Source organism: Dermacentor albipictus, chromosome 8 (assembly GCF_038994185.2).
Source record: "Dermacentor albipictus isolate Rhodes 1998 colony chromosome 8, USDA_Dalb.pri_finalv2, whole genome shotgun sequence".
Taxonomy (NCBI): Eukaryota; Metazoa; Arthropoda; class Arachnida; order Ixodida; family Ixodidae; genus Dermacentor; species Dermacentor albipictus.
In genome coordinates, this window is record NC_091828.1 from 29,496,293 (window position 1) to 29,513,357 (window position 17,065).

The 17,065-nt window shown below is 42.7% G+C and overlaps 1 protein-coding gene across 3 annotated transcripts in view; it reads left to right on the top strand.

The window, feature by feature from the left end:
- Nucleotides 1-17,065, top strand: part of LOC135914486 (glutathione hydrolase-like YwrD proenzyme) — a 145,287-nt gene that overhangs the window by 79,619 nt on the left and 48,603 nt on the right. For 2 of the 3 annotated variants that reach the window (XM_070523214.1, XM_070523215.1), the window contains exons 3-4: nt 12,478-12,681; nt 14,456-14,711. In XM_070523214.1, coding sequence (XP_070379315.1) covers nt 12,478-12,681; nt 14,456-14,711 — 460 coding nt within the window. The remainder of the gene's footprint in view (nt 1-12,477; nt 12,682-14,455; nt 14,712-17,065) is intronic. The other variant, XM_070523217.1, reaches the window with a different exon arrangement.

A 17,065-nucleotide genomic window follows, 5' to 3' on the forward strand; every position in this document is an offset into this window, starting at 1 on the left:
CACATTGTCTGCCTTGTCAGCAAACTATTTTTCATGATGTTAATGATCGGGTGCAGTTACCGTCAATCAGATCTGAATAGCTCCTTTAAGAATCAATCACGCATTGGCATAAACAAGCTCTCTCAGCCGTTTCCGGCTGACATTGCTTTACTGTTTGGCGATCTGCATTTCTTTTATTCGTATTGGCCAAGCTCTGATCTCCATGTAATATATCAACTGAGTTTATCAACTTGACCTTTAAATGCAACTTCTTCCAAACTGTAGCGTAGCCAACCAGTAGCTTCAATATATGAGACCTTATAATTACAACAGCTCCTGAAAATGTAGGTCACATAGAGCACGTTTGCTTGGATGTATTTATTATTTAATTAAACTTGCATGCAATATTTCTTCTAACATTGCTGATGTGAAAACGAAAGGAATTGCCCGCTATGATAAATGTCATAACATTGGTAATAAACATTGTCATCCCCGATGAAGTAGAAGCTTCCTGTGAGAATCAAATACTATCACTGTTTTACAACCGATCAGGTAAAAAAGCTGTATTTTAGTGAAGAAAAAGTATTTGCGTGAGTGGATAAGTGCATAGCCTGCATTAAAAACTGCAATAATAAATGCAATCCTTCGTTTACCAAGACTCTTCAGCGCATGAAAAACAAGAACAAACGGCTATACAGGAACGCTAAGCGCGATTGGCACACATTAATCGTGATATAAATAAAAACATATCTGAAATCGTTTTGCATTGCCCTTAGTGCCGCACAGGATACTTTCTTTTTGAGTAACCTGTCACAGATACCGTAGAAGAATCGTACAAAGTTCCGTCAAACAATAGGCTCCCACCGAGAGAGTAACCGAGTTTTATCACACGAGGATAACGGAGTCCCTCTTTCTGTTAGGCAAAGCTCAACAGTTTTTAAGTACTTATTCACGTCCATATTCCCAAAAGAGGACAGCTCAAATGTGCAATCTTTTCCCGATTTCGACTACGAATATATCGCCACAATAAACATTGTGGTTGGGCCTTAGCTACGATCATAATATTAAGGTGTCGCCATGTGTAAATATTGAAATTCACTCTAAAATACTAAAGAATGCCACTTTTGTTCGAAGAAACGTCCTGTCTCACATATTCACACAATCGACGGTGTCTGGTATGCTTGCAAATGACTGGGAAATTCCGAAAGTTGTAATGGCCTACAAAAGTGGAAGAGAAAGTTTGTGGGAATTACAGGCCCACCTACTTTACTTGCATTGCAGCAAGATGCTGGAACACGTCATCGCTTCGCACGTTTGTAAGCATGTTAAAAATACCAGTTTCCTTTCGCGCAATCAACACGCCATCAGAAGAGGCTTTTGGTGTGAGACACGGTTACTCGAATTTACAACAGGCGTACAATTAAGAAACACGTCAGTTTAGAGGCGGACTGCTTATTTCTGAACGTCTTTAAAGCGTTAGACCGTGTAGCTCGTTGGTAATTGATATCTGATAAATTTCTCCGCTGAAGTGTGACTCCCAAAGTATGTTATGGCTTCGCAACTTTCTTTTTAATCGTGACCAATTTACCTTTGATTAATGACTTTAAGTCTACCCCAACTGATGTTACATCTGGTGCACCATAAGCCAGCATCCACGTGCCTTTTCTATATTTAATCTAGATTTGAGAGCTTCCAAACAACATATCTTTTCGTGTATGAATGCTTGGGGTGAGCCGCATAATCTATCACGAGAAAAATAACAGTGATGGTCAACGAATGCTCGAACGAAACCTCGAACTTGCGACTGAATGGCGTAAAACGCGGCTCATGACTCTAAACACATCAAATTTTAAAATGACGTCGTTCACCAGTAAGCCTATCATATCGCAATTTTGTTGCCACATTGGCAACAGCCTTGTATCCACGGCTATTAAATGTAATGATTTCGGCATTCACCACACACCCAAATGAACACTGTCTTAGCGCATTACGTTAGTCTCAGCCAATGCACCCAAATCATTGGGCTTTTTTTGTCACAACTTGCGCAGTGCACCTTTTGCCTGGATTATTTAACTGGCTTATTTATCGTCGGAATGACCGCTGCTTGAGTACGGCTCTCGAATCTGGTCAGTACATCATGTACCGTTTTGAAGCGCTTCAGTCTCTCCGAAACAATTAGCAGAAATAAATCCAATCTTTCTTGTACAAAAATCCTCCAGCGCACGAAGAACAAGAAGAAATTGCTCTACGGCAACGTGGTTAGCTTTCCTGCAGAGCCTCGAGTAGCATGTCAGGCGAACACCAAGGCTAACATCTTCAGCATATTATTAAAACTTCTGTTTCTTTCTCTCTCAAAATGGGGCGAGTCGTCTAGTTCCTATAATTACAGTGATCAGTCAAGCATAACTGCAATGAGTGAGTGAGTGACGAAACTTTGTTCTGAACGCCTGCAGAACGGTTAGCCTTCCCCTGTTAGGGAGGCGTTACCGTGACGCGGCCATGACGTCTTCGCGGCGATCAAAATTAAACTATCGCTACAGACCTTCAATACTTCTCGTTCTACCGATGCATTTATTATAAATGGAAAACATGTAAGTGACAATGTCCAGGTTTCAGCAGCATTTAATAACACCTTTAAGAAAGTTTTCACGAAAGATGACGGGCGTCTCCCACCTTTCAGCATGTCCCTTCCTTCCATGCCTGATGTTATAATTTCTGAAGAGGGTGTTTTTTATCTATTGTTAAAACTAGATATTAAGAAATCACCTGGACCAGTAGATATTTCGAATGCCTTCCTTAAACAGTATGCAGAGTGGTGTTCAAAGTATTTGTGCGTCCTATTCACTCGATCATTGAAAGAAGGTGTTCTACCGTGTGATTGGAAAAGTGCTAGAAATAAACGTTCGCGTAAAAGTGGAGAGAAGACGTATATTGGAAATTATCGCCCTATTTTATTAACTTCGACAAGGTGCAAATTATTGGAACACATCATTCATAACCATCTAACTAATTTCCTCGAGGAGCATAATGTGCTGGCAGCTGTTCAACACGGGTTCAGACGAGGGTATTCCACATGCACTCAGCTGGTCGAAACAATCCTTGTTTTTGCGAGAGCAATCAACGGAGGAAAACAAACTGATGTTATCTTTATGGACTTTCGAAAAGCTTTCGATAAGGTTTCGCACAAGAAACTACTTCATGAACGCAGTTTTATCATAAATATTAAACAGATATTAACATGGATACAATCATACCTACCTGATCGCCGTTAGTTTGTCAAACTGCATAAAACTTGCTCCAATTACGTTCCTGTCGATTCTGGTGTTCGCCGGGGATCCGTCCTCGGCCCCCTACTGTTTTAGAGCGCAGCTCTTTGGCGTCCGTTCCTGGGTTTCGCGTCGTCGTCGGCGTTGTCGTCGGCCTCGTAACCAGCTCCGCCCCCCTTTCATCCCCCCAGCGCTAGCAGCGACCGACTGATACCGCTGGATGCCGCTGACGCCGCTAAAGAGTCAAGATAACGTGACTGCATAGAACACCGTCGCCGCCATGCAGAAAGAGGAGGAAAGGGTCCCCCCCCCCCCTGTTCTTGTGTGGCGGATAGGGTGCTCTTCAGTTGCCGACGCGCCGGTTATTTCACGTAGGCCCCGGCACGTCGACGAATACGTGACCACCTTCCCACGACTAGACCTGGTTCTTAGCGCTGCGGAAGCGAGGGTATCATATTGTTTGTGTCGGCATCGGCGGCGTTGTCCCTGAAACCAACTCCGCAGCTGGGGTTGACTCACTATCGGCGTCAGCGGCATCAGTCAGTCGCTGCTATCTCTTCCCTCCTCCCTTTATCGTGTTGTCCGCTTGCTGCGCGCGCTTCTGCCCCCATCGTTTGCCGCTGGGTGTACACGCCGCCCCCCTCCCCCCTCTTCCTGCGAGTCTCCGGTTGTCAAAGCGCCGGCTCGAACTTAATTCCTTTCTTCGCTCCTCCTCCAATGCAACCCCTGTGCGGTGGCAATCAGAGAGCCAGATCGGTGGCGGCGGATCTGTATATGTGCACCGCCCGAGCCGAAATTGCCGCTGCCGTTCGCCCTGTGCGGTGGCAATCAGAGAGCCAGATCGGTGGCGGCGGATCTGTATATGTGCACCGCCCGAGCCGAAATTGCCGCTGCCGTTCGCCACTGCGAAATTATCTGCCAGTTCTTTCTGAGCCATGAGCGAGACGACCGATGGAAGTCCTCCGTCTGCTGCTGCTGCTGCTGCTGCTGAACGAGCTGCCAGAGCAGAGGCCCAGCGCCGTCGCCGTCAGAATCCAGAGGTGCGTGCCGCCGAAGCAGAAGCTTACCGTCGCCGCCGGCGAGATGATCCAGGAGTACGCGTCGCCGAAGCGGAGGCTCATCGCCGCCGTCGAGAGCAACCAGCAGTAAGCGAGGCTGAAGCAGAAGCTCATCGCCGCCGCCGAGAAGACCCTGCAGTTCGCGCCGCCGAAGCGGAGGCTCATCGCCGCCGTCGAGAGCAACCAGCAGTAAGCGAGGCTGAAGCAGAAGCTCATCGCCGCCGCCGAGAAGACCCTGCCGTTCGCACCGCCAAAGCGGAGGCTCATCGCCGCCGTCGAGAGCAACCAGCAGTAAGCGAGGCTGAAGCAGAAGCTCATCGCCGTCGCAGAGAAGACTCTACCGTTCGCGCGGCCGAGGCCGAGGCCAAACGCAAACAAAGGCTCGCAAACAGTCAGGAACAGCTTATTTGCTGCGCTCAAATTTCGCATTAGGAAGTAACGTAATCGTCGGTAATTTTTTAATGTTTATTAATGATATTGTTATAAACCTGTCAGTACGTGTTAAGTTATATGCCGACGACTGCGTGCTGTATGAGAAAATAAGTCCGACTGATGATCAAATTAGGCTGAATAATGATTTTGAAAAAATAGTTTCTTGGTGTGAGAAGTGGCAAATGTCAATTAACTTTGAAAAAACCGTATTTATGAGAATAACACTTAAAAAGATCCCTTTTCTAGTTACTACGCTGCTAATAACAATTTTCTTCATGAACTCGCAGAATATAAGTATTTAGGCCTATGGATCCCTGATAACCTTTCTTGGACCAGGCATGTCGACTATGTTTCAGCAAACGCTCTCCGAAAGCTTTTTTTCTTACGACGCTCGCTTAAGCTAGCAACACCTGGTATACGCCCCGTTGCCTACAACACTATTATTAGACCAATTTTAGAATATGCAGTAATTATCTGGGACCTTTTTACAAAGGTAAACATAAATAAACATGAAAGAATCCAAAGGAAAGCAGTAAGGTCTATATATAACACTTACGGGCGAGCATCACTCAGTGATCTCCTCAAAAAAAGCGGTTTACCCTCCATTCCTAACAGAAATCGCATATGTCGCTTAAAGTTTTTCTATAAATTATTTAATAATAATTTCAAAGTTGACACCTCCAATATCCTTACCTATTCCTCGGGGTACCAAACAAGAAATCACCATTCTCTTTCTATAGCACCATTAAATCCGCGAGTTAATTGTTTTAAATATTCCTTTTTTCCAAGGACCATCACTGATTGGATTAACCTCACGGATGATGTCAGATAGACATCATTACATTCATTTCAAGAGCATTTGAATTGATTGTTGTTAATTGAACTTGTAGCTGTATTCTCTTGTTGAATTTCTATGTGCAATTTTGTTTTCTTTGTGTCCGTAATTCTGTATCTTAACACAATGTTTCCCACCTGCTATGATCTTGTGTACAAGATCGCAGTATTCATAAATAAAAAAAAACTTGTCGTGATCTTGCATTGTTATCGTTATTTCAGTGAATCATTTACTCTGGTGAGTCATCCCCACCATGGTTCATTCGACACGGTAGGGTTACCACATCTTTACTACACGCAGATTACAAAACCGCTTCGGCTGTGCCCGCATATACGGTTGGACGCAGATACCTAACTTTTCACCTCTGCCACGTGCTGTCTGCTTCTGGGTCAATCCTCCAGATTATACTGCGTCATAGGCGAATCATGACAGTTTCCGCAATAGCGTAGCCAAGCATTCTTCTGCTTATAAATGGTAGCTTTTCATCTTTTTTGGTCTTATTTTTTTGTCTTCTTTGGACAAACATTGAGCATACACACTTGACTGCAATTCCGATTACGTGTCATTTTGACCTTTTCTTGTATTTGCAATGTTGATGCTGTCCTGTTACTATTATTTGTATGAAAACTGCGCGAAGATCCTTCATTTCTTTTGTATTTCCGGTGACGTGCCATTGCCGACTTTGCGTTTATTGTTCTTTCCCTTACGTTTGTTTGCGAAAATTCTTGAATACCTTTTAGTAATATTAGTGGCTATAAACATACATCTTTTGCACTTCTTTTTGTTTGCGTTTGCTGTGTTAATTTATTATTTCGCCGATTTCACTTTTTTTTTAACATTGTGCGATTGTTTGCTTCCTTGACGATGTTTTGTAGCCTAATTACCGTCAAGCGTAATTGAACTGTACCACATGCTTACCTCACTCAATGCCTCAATGCCTCTCTGTAAGCCTGTTAGATATTTCTAAATAACTAAACATACACCTCCGGTTTTTTGCGCTGTTACATTGCACGGTTTCTACAGCGGTTCCTATTTAACGCTTGCTATTTCTTAATAGTGGATTGATGTGCATCAGTTCTAGTTCATCTCGCTCAAACCGCAAGTGGTGTTCCACTTTCATGGTATCAGCTCTTGTTCGAAGCTTTTGTTCATTTTATGCTGCCACCATTCTTCACAAGCGTTTCCTGCTGTCGCGCTGCAGCTGCCAGAACTGCTGCTATTTCGTCTTCATGCTTCTACTAGCGCAGGTTCGCCGCAGCGGTGTTCTTAAAACAGTGGCGTTTCAGCTGTACCCATGGAGCGTTTTTCTGAATGCAGCAGCTGTTTTACGTCTCATTTCTGGCGCTCTGTGCTTCAGCTAACCCACAAATGCGCTTAAAAGCCCGCGTCTCTTATGAAACGAGGGCAAAGCAAATCATTGTGTTGGCTTTTGTTCCATTCATCTGGACACTTCACATGCATACAGAAAGAGAAACGGATACAGCAATGGGCACTGCCTAACACAGGGGTACTACCCACTGCAATCAATATTGCGAAAGTTGGTCATTTACAATCTAAAAAAGACTTCTAACTATACGAGCGAATATTAGAAAAACCACCATAGATGTCCTTCTTTTCTTTACGCTCGCTGCAGCTTTACTACGCATAATTTGTCCAGCTTTAACTTCTTCCTACGCCATAGAGCAGTTGAAAAATAAATGTAGCAACTGTGGAACATACAAGACACCATAACACAATGATACATAGATGCTAGAAAGGCGGTATCAACAATGTGGGAAGTGTAGAAAAGGAATGCATACCAAAATAGACATGACTGAGCAAGAACTTACTGTTTCTAGAATTATGCTCAAAACTTCAGAGTACCATTATTCGAATTTTCAAATAGGAGTGAAGTATATAGTTTAAGAAATTTGTCGAACGAAGAATTCACTAATAGAAGTTGTCGAATATTCATTACTATTGGTATGAATAGGATACTAATACTTAGCCTAACACGTCTAGACATGAAACAAAAGACAAAAGTTCTGGCTGTACCGAATGATACTACTGACGAGAGCCGGAGGAGCTGTTTTGGTCGAACATGCAGCAGGCCAAAAAATTTGTTCAGTTAATCCTGTTCATTCAAACAGCAACCTTTTGGTTAATGCAGTGGAGAAATTTGTCCTCTCATTTAGACGATTTGACTTATTACCTCGACAGTGTTTCAACTATTGCAAATAGTTTTTTTTTATCTGCAGTTTATATTATGTGGCCAGCTTTGTATTTCGCTTAGAAGATGATGCGTTGCTGGTTGTTACACCTTCGTCTTTGAACTGACACTGCATTTTACAAGTATCTTCAGACGTGCATTTCCTATAGTTGATTACTGTCATTGCCATATTACTCCAGTTCAGAGGAAATATAAGTGGTTTCTTATTGACATGTTTCTAAGTTTAACGGGTGTCCTGTTCTCAACGGTATTGGGAATATCAAACACAGCAAAAAATAATAGTATTTACATTATTGACAAGCGGATGCCACGGAGTACTCGGCTTTCATACTGTTTATACAGAGAACTGCATAGTATTTGACTTAAATTGTAACGGTCGCTTTTCTTGAAATATTCAGTTTTGAATCTACACGAAAACAGTATCCTTGGTGTAGTTTCTTCGTAGCACTGTAGATGAGCAGTGAAATATTAGTATTTGTAGTTGATGCCGCGCCGCTATACTCATATAGGAGAGAAAAGATTATATATATATATATATATATATATATATATATATATATATATATATATATATATATATATATATTCATACACCGAAGCTACGATGACAAATTAAGAAAGGGATGCCAGTGCACGTCCATTTCTCAGCTCTTCCCCATGGAGATGAAAACCGACGTGGACCGTAACCTAGTTTCCCCATCCTAAATCCCTTTTATTCAAGTTAAGCCTGTTGTCGTTATGAGTTGTGTAGCAAATTAGCTATTCGTAAGCACCAACTACCAAAAAATTAGTTGGTTTGTGCAGTTAATTAGTTAATTGTGCAGTTAATATGCTTCTCTATTATTATTCTATAAGTATTGCTTTCGCAAGCGTTTGCTGCTTGAATATAATCTCATTTGAACAGTGCCAGCACTCTCGCAACACAAAGTGTTTAGATACCGTGATCACTGGTAGGAAAAAGAGCTTGTTTTGACAAAAAAAATGTTTTGGATTTAGCACATGCTGGTACATGGCAATTGCGTCCGCTTTATGTTTAGGTTTTTCTTAGGACCGTTATTTGCCAACTATATAAATTGTGAATGGACAGTATCGCTGGTGACACATGAACTCTTATCTATTAATGTCATTTATAGCAGTTGTAAATAGCATTGGGGCGACGAGTATTATAAATCCGAAACATGTAGCTTCTCTGGAGGAGCCATCCGATGAAGAGTTGGGATATGAATGGGGTCTGATAAAGAAGCTGAAGGGTATCTGGTATCACCGTTCCCTTAAAACAAAGCAACATTTTTGCCTGCTATCCTATGGTTTTGCCTCGGTCGGTCATTCGCTCGTTTGGGTTCTCACTGAGTAGATTCCTTATCATTTGTAAAAAGAAGTTAGTTTCGCGGAATAATTGGGACCTGAACCCCCCAGCGAAGCAGCACCATGCTCAAACCATCAAGTGGCACTCGCATGCGCACTTCTCCAGTGCCGACTGCTACTTTCTCTTTCTGCAGATCGTCACGTGTTGATTATAAGGAATACTACCATAATATCGCACATACCGCAGACGGAAGCTCTTCGATTTGAGTGCGAGGTATGCTGGTAATTAGGATTCCTATAATGGGACACATATAGACAACGATGGATCGGTGAAGTGTCATCTCCAGGCGTTGATTACGATGACGATTTTTGTGGCACATAACCACAAAGAGGGATCGGCCAAGAAGCGGGCGATACATATACTGCTACCAACTAGCTCTTCGGTATGATCGTTGCTTGCTGAACATAATTATAATTTACTGCTGCGGCACATACAATGATTGACTGGCTAAGAAACGACCGGGTCGTTTTGAGAAATAGGAGAAGATGAAGAAATACAAGCTAATGTAGGATACGGAATATTTGCATAGCACGGGTGCACAAAAGTGCATGCGAGCCAGTTTACCGTGCGCAAATGACGCAGGAGGTAAATGGGCAAATTTACGACATGTGATTAGGCACTTCACTTCACATAGAATGCAACATGCAGTTTTTATCTGCATCATGTTTTCTTTACATTTAGCCACCCACATTAAGGATGGACACAGTGACATACCATAAAAAAATGGCTTAAATATTTCTGGCAGCTACAGCGCGTATAATGTGCATCAACCCACAAAGCTTCGAACAAAGAAGATCCTTATGCTGCCAAACATGAGGAATGCATCCTTTTCTAGGATTCAATTAGAAAACGCGGTATTACCAAGTAACTAGCAGTACATAAAACAGCGGTGCGGTTTATGTGGTGCTGCTAAGGCGCTTGCAATAAGCTTACTATTCTTTCGAATCTTCATACAGTTTGCGGTGTACCTGTCTGTCTACCTATCGGTCTTTGTGCACACCGTTCTGTCTGTCCTTCATTTAGGACATTTAGTCGACTTGATGCAATCTGTACTCTATGGGTGAATGCATTGAGCATGGCAACCGTGTTCAAAACCAACTATCGGACCAACATGTGTCAATAGGTGTGAGACACTAGGCATGAGGCACTCTTTATAGTGCGTCTTGTATGCCAACTACGGTCACATGGTATGTGACGCAATGTACGAGTCTCTGTTCAATGAAGCTCTTCCACTACAGCTTGGGTGACTCGGTAAGTGCTGACGAGAATATACCACTCTTCAACAAACTGTTTCACGGTTGCTTGTGTAACTGTGTACCGTGGGGTATATGCTCTTCAATATACTCATCGTAAGATATCAGAGACATTATCACTAAGTTACTTTGCAAGACGCGCACAACAACAGCAAGCGAGAGAACTCGACAACATTGGCCAGATCGCCTAAAGCCTGTGTCTAGAGTCCAAATTTTCCTTTGTCTGTGGCCGAATATTTCAGAGCTTACATCGAAGTCTTAACGTCTTTTTTAGCTTTGCATTGTCATACCGCGTTTCAATATCACAACCAATTGCACATCCATCATGAGTTAGATTAATAATCAGAAAAGCGTCGTCAACCACCTCCAAAGGATTGATGCACCACGAATTTTCATTTCGATAAGAATTATACGGACACTACAGAAGCATTTCTGCAATCAACGTCCTCGTCGCCGTAGTGTTCCGTATATAATCCAACGAGAAGAAGGCGGCTTACCCGGGGGGTCCAATTTTTATTACCATATCCTACCAAGCCGACAAACAAACACACCATGGACAACACAGCGAAAACTACTTGTACTTATTAATTGAAATAAAGAAATGATAAATTTATCGCAATGAAAGCGAATAAAGAAGCAAATTGGCACACGTAGGATCGTTCATGATAAACTGTTTTTAAGAGATGCAATTGTGTCAAATAACGTAAGCATGCCTTTGCTTAAGGACAGACTCAACAGAGCTAAATATTGAGCTTTGAGTCAAATTCAGAAATTCGCATATCCAAAGATTATTCTTCTATTTTCTCTAAAATTCGCATTCGAAACGACCTAAATATTTTTATATTCTAATAGGTCTACGTCTTTGCGCGTACCATAGAATGCTTAGAGGCATCGAATCTAAGATATCGCTGATTGGCATTGAATGAAATTTCAGCTGCCGTCGAAGATTTTAGCGGTTGGAACTTTTAATAATTCTTTCTACATCATTTATTATGGCCATACGCCTGTTTTTGGCGGTACATCGCATATAAACTAATGAAATGAGACACTATATATGGCTACAACGTATAACTCATTTCAGTGGCGTCTATGGGCAAGCTGCGATTCGGGCGTAGCTGTGCCATGTGTGAAGTCTTCTGCCAGTTTCTGAATAAACGAATATTGCTTACAAGAAATAAAATTTGGGTTTTTTTCTACGTATGGTAAATTATGACACATAAAAAAGCTCCGTCCACTATAGGAGATATTTCGAATATCAAGAATTTGGGCAAGTTTATACATGTATATTTGTTCGTATGCGTAATATTCTAGCAAAAGTTACTGTACTTGAGAGAGCTCTTGAATAAATTGTTCTATTCGGAGAGATATCTGACTTTGAAGGTGTACTCCTACAGCCCTGTTTCTATACCGAACTACCTTCCTTAACAGAATCTGTGGTGCCACCACAACACCAACGTGAAGCTACGATTCATCCTTGATAGCAACTGATCACAAACATGAGCCATTTGTTAATTTTTCACCGAATCTAAAATAAAAATACATTGAGTATTTTTTCTGCATACTCAGTCACGAATCAGTTTCATTGCCTCTCAACCTAGACGGCCTTTTTGATGACCGTCTTTTTGATGTACAATGACATATAAAAAAAAGGCAGAAAGAGATCAACAGGGATCCATGTGCCTCCAAAGTGGTACCAGTAATCTTATACCACAATATCTGGCTTGAGAACATTTAAGTGCAATATGCTGTATTGCACGTCTTCATATTTTTTGTGAGCCTTAAGGCCAAAAAGTTTACCCAAATAGTTTGTACAAGAAGCGGTCTTCTCTTATAACAACAAACATAGTGTGCATGAAGGCAAAGTGACTCATGCCCGTGATATGAAGGCATTGACTGTAGTTATGATATTGAACTGTTGGAAGCTATGGCTGTATGTCGCATATGGCAAGCTCTCTTCAAACAAATTCAGTTCGTAATGCTACCTACTTGTAAACATTGACGTAGACATTTTGATTTGTAGAAAGTATTGCTTTGTGTATCAGAGCAATCGTACTTTTTGTTGGCGCGTGTATCACGCAGCTTAGCATGTCGGAGATACTAGCGCCGGCAGTCAGCTACGCCGAGAACGGATTCCCTATGGATCACGTCAACCAGGGCATGTGGCAGATCATGCACAGCCGTCTGAAACGATTACCCGGAGGCCGGTATTTCCTCAACAAGGACAACAGCTTGCCCCCACTTGGTCAAATAATGGTGAACAGGCCACTGGCAAGGCTTTTTAGGGTAAGTACACAGAAGTCAGCGCATTATTTTTCGTTTTTTAATTCCTTGATCAGCGACACAATATATCGTGGCCGTGGTGTTACTTGCGATAATTTACCAATGTGTTCTGCGTAATATTTCCTTTTTTATCTGTGAATGCTACTTGTGTCGCTCCAATACCACCTTACGATGTTATGGCTTCCTAAATAGTGCTTCTTTGTACCTGTTAAGTGGCCTACGTTCCTTCTTTTTTGACAGTGTAAGTGATATTGTTGAGTGTCTTTCGACAAATTTTTTTAAGCTGCTGCAGTTTGATTGCAGTGCTTCTACGTCCTAACATTCTGTGCTTCCCCCATATATAAAGAAAAGGGAAGTATGCGGACGTATTTGATGTTCGTATTTGATGAACGTATTTGAGCCCTAAATATAAAGAGTCAGAACTAGTAAATAACGTTTTAATTTCCCTATTTTACCGCGTGTGTAGAGCGATTGGCGAGAAGGGCTTGTGATTCAATGAGACAGCTAGGTCTGCCTTTGTGAGGGGCCATGAAATTGAACTGTGTCCTGTAGAGGCCACACAAAATTTAAGTGCTCTCAGTGGTGCATCTCAGTCGCGTTATAGCGAAGTAGCACATTACCGGTAAATGTACCAAACCGACATTATGTTTAATTTCACTGCACGTGAACAACCAAATCTCATTCCTGTGGCGTATCAAATAAGAGGCGATTCCAGGCACAATAATGTTGACGTATGCACTCTGCGATTTCATTCTGGTATAGGTAAACATTTATTCACAGAATGTATCGAAGAGTGCACATTCACTGAGCTATGCCAATCACATAAATCGTCCTTGGAACTTTGTTTTCATCGGACGCGGTCAAATACTCCACACGTAAATAATAATCACTGAAAGAAAAATGAATCAGCTGTTTCTCTAACTTTGCGCGTAGATGAAATTGCGAACACCGTGTGAAGGGCATTGCGAAAGCCATTTCAAAGATGAAGGAAAATAAAGATGCCCCTCGGAATTGTACGCTCACAATTGAAAGATTGTACAAGCTAGGCAAGTGGGAATACTCACAAAAGCCCCAATAGAGGAAATATGCCTAACGTAGGACACCAAATTCATTTGACAACGGAGATTTGGCACTGCCAGTGAATGCCTACTGATGTGGTCAAAAAATATGGCGATGCAATTTACACGTTGCTTTCAATTAGAGATGTTGCGGTCGAAAACGAGGAATAATTATGACAAATCAAAAGAGGGTTCTGCAGCTGTTTCTTAAGCGCTACTAGATGAACGCAATAACGAATTAGCTTTGGCTGAGGCTTGCCCCAAGCCCTGACTAAAGACCTTACAAAACAGGGTAGAGACGCAAAATGTGCCAGAACACCTGCTGCTTTAGAAGATCTCTGCGGTTTCTTTACGTTAGGTTTCTGCAGTATTGCGCATTCTATTCCCTATCTGGACGGTAGTGCTAACTTGTCTGTCTTGGCACTATGCAGTATGATGTCACCCACTTGTGTATTGGACCCAGCCACTCTCTACACACGACTTTGCGAACCTGCTGAAAAAGCTGCCGCAATACAATAAAGCGAATCAATAGGAACAGCATCAAACATACGCTCAAGACTATCCCATTCAGAAGCAATACATATTTCCGCTGTTGCGAAATTATACGAGTGGCAGTCGTGTTCTTGTATTTAGCAATGCGGGGAGAGGAACACCAGGAGCTGTGAATTTGCGTCATGGATTGTTGTTTCAGAAATCAATATTACACCGGTAATTCGCAGAGGCTAGGCCAGGAGGGACCGAAGGTGGTATACAAGGGATGTGTGGCTGAAGGAATCGTGGATGCTGTTCGTCGGGCGGGTGGTGTTCTTTCCACCGAAGACCTTTCTGATCACATGGAGTCTACTGAGCCCCTTGAGGCGGAACCTGCGTCCACCACGTACCGAGGAGAGGTCGCAGTGCATACGACGACCCTTCCGACACAGGGTGCCGTGCTTTTAGAGGCCCTGAACATACTCAACAAGTTCGATCTGAAAGGTACGGTTTTGTAAATCTGAAGCAGCGAACGCGAAACTCCTTCCCGCAATAGGCCGACGCTATGAAAAAATAAGCAGAACACATTTGCCATCATTATCTCCGCTAACTTGGGAGCATTTCGCAAAGCAGCACTCACCATATATATAGTAAAGGCTTTCTTCAGCTATTTAAAGCGCGTCTTTTTTATGTTCTACCTCTAGCGATCGTAGTAATTGCAGTTTCCTGATTACCTCGGCTAGTGTGGCATCCGAATACATTTCACTGCAGCGCGCCAACGCTTCCATTCTTGAATTTCTTCCGCTTAAAGGAAGGGAGGGAGGATCTTTTTTTAGGGCCCAACCCGACTGCTGCGACACTCAGTGTGAGAATTCACAGCGCCGCACACACTCGCAACACACACAAAAACAACGTCACGTGCGACTCGTAGCAGAGACAAGAAAGCGAAAAAACGCATCCTAGTGGGTCTAGGCAAAGAAAGGCTTTTGCATTAAACGCTGTCAGTGTTCCTCGAAGCGCGCCGATTTTTTGGAGATAAGAACGTTCAACTTTCATTTAAGCATCTAGGAAAATGCTCTAGCAAGTTATTGATTCAAAATGGTAGCACAATGCAGCACGCAAGGCATCTGAAGGTGCACAGCCGAACGATTACCAAGGCAGCGGCTATGCGTCTCTTAACGCTGGCCCGATAAGGAATGCATTGCAGGGGTTGAATATTGATGGTGCACAAGATGAGACAGATGGAGAGGCCTCAGCAACTTCAGCAGTAATTTCATCGCATGTTCGTTTAGGACCAGTGCTTGCACCCAGCTTCTCAGTAGGAATGCTAATGCATGTACACAAAGCCCTAAAGCCAATTAAGCAACGCGGAATACGGCCCTGGCTCTGCTGCAGAGCCAACAGAGCAAAGCTTTATAGTGAATCGTTCAGTAATTCATTCATTCATGTACAAAACTTGATTAGAGCCCTGTAGCCCGGCCTTTTCAGACGGAGGCGGGGCGCGTCCACGTCGGCACCATCAGGCCGAGCCTTATGGCGCCATCGTGGACCCTCTGAACAGCCCGCAGTTGAACTTGATAAGAAGGGCTTGACATCATCATGTGCCAGTAACCCACTAAACCTATCTCACGTCGACTCAAACCAACACGCCACGAGAGGCCTGTGCAAGGAGCATGGATACCGCGACAGAATCATGGCACCAACAAGGACGAAGAGAGTATATAATTGGAGTGCGGTGGGAATCAGTAGAGAAACTATTGCAATTAAAGGAAATTGGTCGAATTCGATCCTTTTCTGATAATTTTTATGACATGTTTCAAAAACAAAACAATAGAGATAACGCGCGTTGACTATAAAATTGATGAATAAAACTGAGAATATAAAACTTGACACAAGCTCCTGTAGTGACAAGCGAATACCAATAATTTATCGCACGTGCTTACCCTTTGACACCTCTACCTGTGTCCATTTTATTCAGCACGCGACAGAAGAAGCTCTCACGGAGTTTCAACGCAGGTATGTTTGGCAATATCTGGTAGGAAGTAAACTTTCAAAGTTTGAAAAATTCTTCAAATGCTCCCTTGTTTAGAGGTGATTTCCAATTTTGGTTCCGCAGCCCAACAGTATCCCACTCTAAGCATTAGAGCGCAGACTTCATTCTAATGCCGGTTATCCTGGAGGGAATGTCAACCGAAAATGTGAAGCACTAAGGTGTAAAAAGCCCCTTCCTTGTAAAAACGTTCCTGCTGAAAAACAATCTGTGGAATGTCACGGCAGAAGGCCTTCTTACACTTCTGTTTTTATCAGAAGTGCTCATGAAATATTATATTTTGCAGTTTTAATTTCAAAAACGTAGCACGCGTTGATGATTTGCTAAGTCATCGATTTTATTATCAAGTTTTACTCCTTGTGCAACATAACAACAAGCATGCACAAGCTTTTGTGGCACGTTAAAAAAGACAAAACAAAAAAGCCATCGTGCGTATTTTAGAAACTTTAGTTTAAATATATTGGCCGAGTATCATCAAGTTTCAACTGACTGCGCTCGGGCCATGGCCAGTGCGGTGCGTTAAAGCAGTGTTTGGGCCTGGAATCGTCAGCAATGTCACATGACCGCGGCAAATGGTTTCGCACCTTCTTGACATAGGGCACATTGACTTGAAGATGTGTGAAATTTAAACCTTGAAGTGATTTGGTGCAGCCTGAGTTTGAAGGGTAATTGCAGAGTAAGTCTCATTCAGTTTGTTTGCACGCGCATGATTTTGCGAGGCGACAGGGAAGGAGGAGGAGTGAATATGGGTGTGCACTTCTTGAGCAAACGTGTGTGTGTACCTGCATTTGAATGTGCGCGCGTGTAT